Source organism: Lampris incognitus, chromosome 12 (genome assembly GCF_029633865.1).
Source record: "Lampris incognitus isolate fLamInc1 chromosome 12, fLamInc1.hap2, whole genome shotgun sequence".
Classification (NCBI taxonomy): Eukaryota; Metazoa; Chordata; class Actinopteri; order Lampriformes; family Lampridae; genus Lampris; species Lampris incognitus.
In genome coordinates, this window is record NC_079222.1 from 22,474,934 (window position 1) to 22,485,883 (window position 10,950).

Here is a 10,950-nt window from a genome sequence, read left to right on the forward strand (position 1 = left end):
AGAGAACAGATTGCAATAGTCAGTAATCTATATGCTATAATCTCATTGACAGAACAGTGCTTAGTAAATTCATTGAGACAGAAACTACCCTGCCATGCAGTACAGGTTGTGAAACACTCAACTCAAAGGCAACTAAATGTAGGCTAAGGCAAAAAGATGAGTTTTAAGTTTGGATTTAAAGGACTCAGCAGACTCTGATTATCTGATGGCAGCAGGCAGGTTATTCCACAAGAATGGGGCCCGATGGGAAAAGGCCCTGCCACCAGCTAACTTCTTTTTAACTTTGGGTACACACGAGAGCCCTGTATTTTGAAAGTGAAGAGCTCGAGATAGAATGTACAGTTTCAGGGGCAAGCCCATTTCGGATTTTATAACTCAGCAGAAGCAACATGAAATCTGATCTAACATGGATAAGAAGCCAATGAAGGCAGGCAAGAATTGGTGTAATGTGGTCAAATTTTCTAGATGTAGTTAGGATTCTAGGTGCAGCATTCTGAACCATCTGAAGACTTTTAGTACTAGCATGTGGCAGACCTGAAAACAGAACATTACAGTAATCAGGTCTGGATGAAACAAATGCGTGTATTAGAGTCTCTGTGCCTGCCATGGACAGGAAAGACCAAATTTTGGTTATGTTATGTAAGTGAAAAAAGACAGTATTGATGATTTCTTTAATGTGCTAATAGCAAGATTTTTGGCTGCCACACTATGAAATCACAGAGTTGTAGATTGCTATTGTTACTTGATCAAATTGGTGTCTGTGTCTAGCAGGGCCAACGACCAGCATCTCGGTTTAATGCTTTAATGCAAATGGGCTATGGGATAGGATTAGGAGACAGCAAACCTTCATGGTATGTGAGTCGCATATTTTATGTTTGCAAGAGACACATTGGGATGAGGCGTGTGTGAGAGAGGTTGAGAGAGAATGGATGGGAGAAATGTATGTGAACAATGGTGGAGTCAGAACAAGATGGGTTGCAATATAAGAGAAAAGAGTTGCAGTTGAGAATGTTAGGGAATGTGTGGGTAATGATGAGGGGAGATTGATAGGGATTACTTTTGACCCCTAGATAAAGAATTTCAGCTGTTGAAAGTGTATGAACTGAACGATGAGAGTGAGAGGTTTTTTTTTTTTTGTTTTTTTTTTTTGTTTTTTTTTTTTTTAGAACTTGGGAGGGAAGGTTGGTGAGAACTGTATGGTGGTAGGTGACTTTAATGTATGGTGTGAAAGGTTGGATGTGACTGTGAGTGTGAGATTTAGGAGCAATTCGTCGAGAGGTGTGTTGAAAGAAGTGTTGAGAGTGAAAGGGCTGATTGATGTGTGGAGAGAGATGAATCCAGAGGGGAATCCAGAGGGGAGGGCTTTTTCCAGGAGACAGGTGGTAAGGGGAGTGTTAAAACAGTAGGGTAGATTTAGTTGTGAGCATGAAGGGCATAGTAGATAAGATAGGGGAAATAGAGTACAAAGTCACGATACTTACCTATGATTTGGTGTTAGGTTTTAGCTTAGGCTAAAGTGAAGGGGGGGGGCTGTGGTGTCTGAATGGTGAGTTGCTGAGAGATGAGAACTATAAGGGGACCGTGAGAGACTATAAAATAAAATAGACTATAAAATAGTGGAAACTATAAAATCCGCTGTCGCGACCCCTAAGAAACAGGGAGCAAGCTGAAAGAAGAAGTGAGAGAGTGTATAATGAGGAGAAAGAATGAGCGTATGTATGAGGAGACCATTGGGAGGTAGTGGAAGAGTGTGAAAGAAGATATTGAGTATAGATTATAGCAGAGGCAGAAATAAGGTAGAGAGGAAAAGAGAGAGGAGGTTAAAGGGAGGGTTAGCTAGAGAGGCAGAGAGGGCAGATAAGGAGGCAGGTTAAGATTTAGGGGAATATATTAAAATAAAATATGAACTGAAGGAAATAGAAGAAAAGAGGTGTATGGGAGCAATAAATAGAAGCAGGGCTAGATATGTAGTTGAGGGAGAGAAATGTACAAGGTATTTATTATGGTTAGAAAAGATTAAACAGAAGAAGAATCGTCGAGAAAAGGTGGAAGGAAAGGATGGTAGGGAGATTACAGATTGTGTAAGGATAGCTGAAAGAGTAGAAGATTTTTATAGGGAATTATTTAGGAAAGAACAGGTTGAGGAAGATAGCATAGGACAAGTGTTAGATAAGGTGAAGGCCAGGGTAAGTGATGATGATAGAGAGATGTGTGAGGGAGAGATAGGGACAGGAGAAATAGAGGCAGCAATAGCAGGGTTAGGTAGGAACAAGAGTCCAGGGATAGATGGTTTAATTGGTGAATTTTACATTGGGTTCAGAGAGGAATTAGTGCCAGTGTTAGATAAAGCATTTAGGTGGATAGAAGAAAAGAACGAGATGCCAGGTAGTATGTCAACAGGGGTAGTTAGCATTATATACTAGAAAGTGAGTAGGGATAGATTTGAAAACTATTAGCCACTTAGCATGTTGAATAATTAAAAAAAAATATTAGCAGGGGTCTTAGCCCATCCATCCATCAATTATCCAAACCGCTTATCCTGCTCTCAGGGTCGCGGGTATACTGGAGCCAACAGGATAAAAAGAGTTATAGGAATGGTGGTGGGAAGCACACAGGCTTACAGCATACCAGGTAAGAACATAGCAGACACAGTAAGTAGCATTAGAGACACAATTGACTATATGAAGGGAGACAAAGGAGGAATAGTTATTAGTTTAGATTTGAATAAGGCATTTGATTCAGTGTTAAGGGTGGTCCTATTGCTAATGACGGGGTCTTCCTGTAATTTCATACAGACCACCACCGCTTCATCAACAGGAACACACGTGAAGAGACGTAACATCACATGAGACCATTGTTTCATCCCCCTCCATAATGATGTCCCTGACCTTATCCACAAAATCCATAGTGTTTTGAATGTGATGGTCATTACTGCCTACCAACAAGTTAAGAATAGATGCCAGAAACTTAGAGATGTTATAGGTCACTGAGTTAATCATACAAACAATAGGCCATGATGGCACATCCTGTTTATGTATCTTAGGTAAACCATACAGACTAAGTGTAGCTCCCCCTGGGTTAATCTGTGGTACAAAATTCTGTCAATAGCATTTTCCTGTTCTAACAGCTTCAGATAATCTATCACCTTTTTCTTGTAACCACTACCGGGATCTCATTTCAGCAGCTCAGAAGTATTTATGTCACAGAGTAACGTCATTACTTTCTCATGATAGTCTGTCTGGTTTAATACAACAGTTCATCCGCCTTTGTCCACCAGAAGGATGATGATGTTTTTGTCCTTATTGAGAGTCATGAGTGATTTCCTCTCGTCTCTACTGATGTTGGATGATGGCACCTCCGTGATGTTGTTTTTACAGATCACTGATTCCGTAGTTGTGATCAGTTCCACTATCGCGATTTGCCTCGGCGTGACAGCAAAATTCAGCCATTATTAAGGATGTCTTTCTACGCCTGGGTGAGTTGTCTGTCGGACAGATAGTCAAAGAGGCCATCTATCTGAAGGGGGGGGGGGGGGCTAAGAGTAAATCTGTTTCCGTCTTACAATGCTGTGATGCAACTATTCCCCAATCCTTTATGAATAGTACACATGGCCATTGCAAGTCAAGTAAATGGTCATGCCTATTTGCATATGAAACCAGTTGTTGGTTTCAGTCATTATGCAGCTGTGCTGTTTATAAGCTTGGAGGATACCTGCAGTCAACTGAGACTGATAAAGTCACTTGGAGGAGTGATGAAATGTTTCTCCCACTAAAAGTTGTGTCCAGACAAACTGATTCACCTTTATGTGATTTCCTTACCTGGATTATTGAGCATGCATAAAGACATTGATAATACTATGTTGAACTGATTGATATTATTATGTCTCCCCCTGTAATAGGAAAGCTCACCTAATCTTACGTAGGGTGGAGAGGATTAGCCGCTACTGCCGAGCCCTTCTGCGCAGCACCTACATCCAGAGCCGCACTGACACTATGACCTATGTTTACTGTCGGAATGAGGAGGTCCGGCCTCCTAGCAACATATGGCATGGCTCCTTACATGAGACGCGTATGGCTTGCATGGAGAAGCTAATTTCAGTCCAGCGCAACACATATGGCAACACCAAACTTCGGTGAGACAGGAGTTTGGAGAAAGGTTGCACGTATTGGCCCAGTAAACTGACATCATCAATCAATGTCCCACCTTCTCCTTGCTACTCTGCAGCAGGTGTCTCTCTCAAGTGACTGGTGCATTTTTAAAACCAGGAGAGCTTCAACGACCTCAGAAGTCACTGGACATTGTGTAAAAGCTACCAAAAGACATTTTGTGTAGCCTGATTTTAATAAATTGGGGATTCAGAAGGTGACATATCAGTAAGGAACTGCAGTATGCACATGTAAATTATCATTCAGCCAAGCCAAAAAGTGGTTGGCTTAAAAACACTGAATGTAATATTGTGGTTCCTTTGTGGTACTGTGAAAGAAGGGGCTTTCCTGGAATGCTTAGGAATAATAAAAAAAAAAAACAGAAAAAAGTAATACAAAAAAGAAGAGAAAAATTAAAAGAAAAGCATTACTTATTTCCCTTTACTGCCTTCATTTGGAAGGCGAGAGTGAAACTAAGCAGTTAAAACCAGTAAAAAAAACACTTTTTATTTGTTTTCAAAATCACATAAATTTTAAAACTACAATAATTATGCTCCATAGAAGTTAAATCAGTAATTTGATAAATCATGAGGTTAGTATTGTAATGAATGTCAAAGACTACATTCGGAGAATTAGAATGGTTTGGTAAAGAATGACAAATATCATAAAACCATTAAATCAATGTGAATACCATGTGAATGACATTCAGATTTTTTATTCACCCATAAACATTTAATTCCATTGCTTCATTGCTGGGTGATTACTTACCCTACGTCCTGTTGACCCTGCACAAAGAAAAATAAAGTAATTGATTTCAGAGAAATTGTGGGAATAATATTTCACAAATGAGAAATGGTACTGAATTTTGGCCGCACATTACCTTGTGCCAAGACAAAACATTAACTGCATTCTTTTTGAAATAGGAAAATTTGTTTTCCACTGCTTTTATGATTAGACTGTTCTTTTAGACTTGTTTCGTTTGTGATACGCTCTTCATGTGAAGTAGTCTTTTTTACTTGATGCCATAAATAGAGGTTTTTCAAAAAGTTCTGTACTCACCAATCACATACCTTATCTTATAGTAATATTAGGTATTAAAATAGAGTTTTGCCATCAAAGAAAGCAATTAAAATTTAATAAGTTGTAGTATGTGACTTAATAGGTCTATAGTATTGGTACTAAAAACCAATGGACCGATCTATTAGCGTTACTTGCAAAACCATTTACTTTGCCTGTAATGTCAGTAGGGTGGCAATGGTTTCAGTTTGAGTTTAGAGTGTGACTTTTGTTATTTTATCACAAAAGTGTGATTTATTGACAATACAATATCATAAAAAATTAACTTTATTTCTGGCCAAATTTGGAGAAAATCGGTGACACACTGAGCCTGACTATGTCATAATCTACAGTCATTCCAGTCACAATGTACAAATAAATTGAGGGAGATAATGGATTTGAAAGAGATTAAGGGGAAGAATGAGATTTAAAAGATTCACAATTTTTTTTTTAATTTAGATAGAAAATACTTGAAATAATCACAAAGTCACAGAAGATATTAAAAGTAAATTTTGAGCATGAAATGGCATCAGAGCTTCGAAATATCTAAAATTCAGCTGAATATAATGAAGACATGTTTAGCAAGTTTTTTAAAAAGCTATACCTTCTTGATGCCAATTGACGTTTGCTCATAACAATATTAAGACCCAGTAAATAGGTGTGGATAGAAGAGATGGTGATGCAGTGAATGGTGATATTTATCCTTTAAAATTTTTAAACACAAAAATATTATCAAATAACCATTATCAGATGGCTTAAATAATTCCTCTCGATTGTACGAACTAAAGACATAAAGCAAAGAAGTACTGTACATTGAAAATGAGGAAGTCAACCCGGTCTCTTCAATCTGCATGCAAATAACACGAATTTACACTTTCAAATTGCATAGAGAGCATGCGCCAAAGTCCACTTTTGCATGCAGGGGATATGCCAATCCTTCCCCTTAACTTCTGTGGAGAGCAGATGCATCCAAATACCACGCATCACCTTTGAACAGTCATGAGCAATTTCCAACCAGCAAGGCTCAACTTGCCCAGGTCACCCACTGTGCGGCAATCCAGTCGCCAGAATAAATGTTGACATTTTACTTTTGTGAAAACCATGGACATATGAAAATCTCGACATTTATGAACCAAAACTACGTTTCATATCAACATTTCAACTTATAGCCAATTTTGGTAGAGACTGGGTCCATCTCGGGTGAGTGTCACGTTTCTGTCTGGGAAAAGAAAAAAAATGGCTGACATCCCTTTTATTCTTAATGGAAAATACAATAATTTCAGACAGTTTTGGCATTAAAATGCATTTTGGTAACATTTCTAGTAAAGAATTTGCATTTTATTTTAAGAAGCTTTGTTAAGGGAAGGTGTATGATCTTAACTTTGTTAGTTATTAGAAAAAAATATTTCAGGTCTCGTCAGAAATTTGTTAGCATGCAACATTTCCGATATTGAACAAAACCAAAAATGTGTTTTACAAACTTGCTAAAATATCCTTCATGAATATCCTACATTATGCTTTTTCTCAAATAATTCAACTAAATGCAGTGTAATTTATGTATTGGCAACGCAGGTATGCTGGAGCCTATCCTAGCAGTCATTGGGCGGCAGGCAGGCGGAAAGACACCCTGGATAGGCCGCCAGGCCATCACAGGGCCAAAAAAAAATAATATATATATATATATATATATATATATATATATATATATATATATATATATACACGCACACGCACATACATACATACATATATACACACATACACATATATACACACACACACACACACACATATATATGTATATATGTATGGCCCTGTGATGGCCTGGTGGCATATCCAGGGTGTCTCTCCGCCTGCCGCCCAATGACTGCTGGGATAGGCTCCAGCATCCCTGCGATCCTGAGAGCAGGACAAACAGTTAAGACAATGGAGGATGTGTATATATCGTCACCTTCTTAAAATAATGGCCTAAGTCATATTTTCAAGTTTTTCAAAAAACTGACTAAACTGAAACAAATGTAGAATGCGTTATTTGTATGTCAATAGTAATATATTGTCATAAACTTTTTGTGTGAAATTAAGAAATCTCATATATTCTATATTTTTTTCAGTTTATTCTGTTTTTTGAAAAACTTGAAAATATGACTTGGGCCATTATTTTAAGAAGGTGACTATATATATATATATATATATATATATATAGTCTTCTTCTTTCAGCTTTTTCCCTGTTTTTCAGGGGTCATCACAGCAGATTTTACAGGTTCCATCAGGACCCTGTGAGGGCACAGCACCAATGCTGGCCGTTGTTAATGCGGAACTCGATTCATCTGGTATGGTCTTGTCCATCCGCTTACTGATTTGGCAAAATTTTACATTGGATGCCCTTACTGACACAACCACTAACCCTATGGACGGGGGCACAGGTAAAGCGCTAGATGCCATCCCGGTATTCATGGACTTGTCCTATGACCATATATACAATGCTAGTTTTCAAACCAAGAGAACTTCAACTATGGTGCTAATTTATATCAAGCTGCATGTTGTGGTTCAAGGGAATTGTAGTTGGGGTTTTTTTAATAATGTATTTCCTGGAATTGGCAGTTGTAAATACTCAATTGGGGGTTTAAGGGGTGGGGGAACACATTTATGTGATCAGATTTTAAATGTCTATTGTTAAATGAGTGAAAATTAATTTTGACCTTATGTGACAGTGCCCTCACTTAGGGTCGCATAGCTAATCAAGTGCTCTCTGTAACAGTTGGTCCCATGTCTGTAGCCTCTTCTGTTGCTGAATGACAAGCCTTCCAACATGCACTGAGGTCAAGGTTCAGAGGGCAATATTTCAAATCAGGAGTCATTGACAATCTTTAGAGTGACATAATGTTACTCTCCAGGTCAAGACCTTTCCAACGATGTATTTGGTTTTGTCCCATGATAAAATTTTAATTTTCACATTTCATGGACACAGCCTTGACCTAGGCTGACTTTCAGAGAGACCTTTGGAGGCCTAAGATATGAAAAGAAAGGTCTTTGGTTTGTTTTGTTTTTTCCTGTTTTTGTGGAAATAGTGACAAACATAATTTAAGATAATCATTTCTGACTAATTTTCAACCAAACTAGTCATTTCAGTTTACTTTGAAGCTTATTGTGCTGATGAAATGCAAGATATTTTTTTCAGACCTAAGCCTAACCCAAGCAAATCAGGCCCCATACCTGTAGTAATACCCAAAATACTCAGCAGAATTGCAATATGTAAAGGTGTTTTGTTTTAAAAATACACAAACAAACAAAATAACTTTCATTCCATTTCTTGAGCTCCAAAGGACTCAGAGCCATTTGGAGGCCCAATACATGAAATGAAAGTTATTCTGTTTTTTGTTCATTTGTTTGTTTGTTTGTTTGTTTAGTCACCTTTACATATTGCAATCCTGCTGGCTATAAAGGGGATTACTTCAGATATGGGGACTGAAATGCTTGGGTTCAGGTTAGGTCTGAAAAGAAAGTTCTTGCATTTAGCAGCCTTGGTTCTGCATTCTCTAGTACTTTTTCCTTTTTTTTTCTTCTTTATTTGTTTAGTTTCTTGTTCTCACTCTCATCACCTTCAGCAACGAAGAACTTTCAAACCTCCAGCTATTCACTGGTAAAAAATTTTTACCGTTTTTCCTTGAGCCAGAAAGTTTCACTGAGCTTTTAGTTGGAGGGACAGCAGGTCTGTATGGGCTTCCCTGGAACCAACGATGGGGGAAGCAAGCCGGAGCACTGGTTAAACAGCAACAGTGGGGATTTCAAACTGTGCACCCATCAATCCACCTGGTGAATGTCCACTCTCTGGCCAACAAGATGGATGAATTGCTGCCCCTCAACAGAACAAATGTTGACTTTTCGCTAACAGATCTATGGCTCTGTTAGCGACAGGCGTTGGTAAACATCGGAACACAAAGTGCCATGGACATCTATATCTCTGACAACGACTCCAAAGAGGATAAATTCTGAGTCTCATCACCAGCCAGTCAGACTAGCTTGGTCTAGTCAGAAAGGCACGAACTGAGGAAGCCTCTTGGATGAGAGGCAAAACGTCTTCACGGATATGTACCAAGTCCGGTTGCACTTCATTCAACTCCTTTGGATAACCATGACCTGGATGAATGAGAACATTCACAGACACTTTTCCAGATCTGCTACCCTGTGCCTCTCTGAAACCTGGCTTGGTGAGCATGTACTGGACAGTTCACTCCATCTGCCACACTTCCAACTCCTCCATGCGGCTCATGAAATGGAGCTAATGGGCGGAAAATGGAGAGGCGAAATCTGTTTCTGTATAAACAAAGGTTGGTGTATAGATGTCACAGTGTTGAAGAAAACATGCAGCCCTCACTTAGATACCGTTTTATTCACCACAGAAGTTTTCATCATTTATTCTTACTGGTGACTAGATTCAACCCCAGGCCTGTGTTAGTGAGGCATTACAGCACCTGGCCTACCAGATAATAAAAATGGAGCACAAACATCCAGACTCCCTTTCTCATTATCCTTGCGGATTTTAACAGAGCCAATCTCAACCATGAACTACTTAAATACAGACAGCACTTCAAGTGTCCCACCAGGGGCACCAACACACTGGATCATTGCTACACAATATTAAAGGACACCTATCGCTCTGTCCCTTGTGCAGCTTTGGGATTCTCTGATCACTGCCTGGTTTACCTTCTCCCAACCTACAGGCAGAAACTAAAATCGGCAAAGCCTGTGGTTAAAACTGAGATGTACCAGTGAGTCAGAACTGGAGCTTCAGGCCTGCTTTGACCACACTTAGTGGAGTGTTTTTGATGCTGCATTCACAGACCTGAATGAACTTACTGACACTGTGACATCTTCCATCAGCTTTTATGAGGCAAACCAAACCTTTTCGCACATTCAATAACAATAAACCCTGATTCACAGCAAAACTCAGGCAGCGTCCTCAGGCCAAGGAGGTGGCCTACAGAAGTGAAGATAGGATCCTGTAAAATCAGGCCAGAAACACACTGGCAAAAGAGATCAGAGTAGCCGAAAGGAGTTACACTTGAAAAAAAAAAGTTTTTCAGCTAACTATCCTGTGTCTGTGTGGAGAGGCCGGCAGGACAATACCAACTACAGGAGACCATCCCCCCACACTGCAGAGAACCATCAACTGGCTGTCTTTATGAATGCTCAATAATCCAGGTAAAGAAATCCCAAAAAGTTTAATCAGTTCATCTTGACGCAATGTTTATTGGGAGAAACCTTTCATCACTGATCCAAATGATTTCATCAGTCTCAAATGACTGCTGGTATCCTCAACCTTATAAACCACACAGTAGCATAACAACCGAACCAACGATCAGTTTCATATGCAAATTGTCATGACCATTAACTATTCAAAGGAGTTGAATCAAGTGCAACTCCTTTGGATAACCATGACCTGGATGAATGAGAACATTCACAGACAAAACCATTAACTAGAGTTACAATAGCCATGTGAACTATTCACAGAGGATTTGGGAATAGTTACAAATAGGCTGCACAACACAGAAGAGCTACCTTGTCATTTCAGGACTCCACAGTCTACACCTATCTACAGGCCACTTTCCACTCGTTCAAGGATCCATGATAGGAGGAATGCTGGTTTGAACGGGGAAACAAAGAGGCAATCTATGTGAAGAGGATACAACCAGCCCTGAACCGGGGGGGGGGGGGTACAACTGTCACCATCTTACAATGCTGTGATTGC

General features: G+C 39.3%; 1 protein-coding gene across 1 annotated transcript in view; it reads left to right on the forward strand.

Moving 5' to 3' along the window:
- Positions 1 to 4,136, forward strand: part of LOC130121572 (astrotactin-2) — a 570,216-nt gene extending 566,080 nt beyond the window's left edge. The window contains exon 24 of the mRNA XM_056290419.1: positions 3,899 to 4,136. Coding sequence (XP_056146394.1) covers positions 3,899 to 4,136 — 238 coding nt within the window. The remainder of the gene's footprint in view (positions 1 to 3,898) is intronic.
- Positions 4,137 to 10,950: the final 6,814 nt, after the last annotated feature.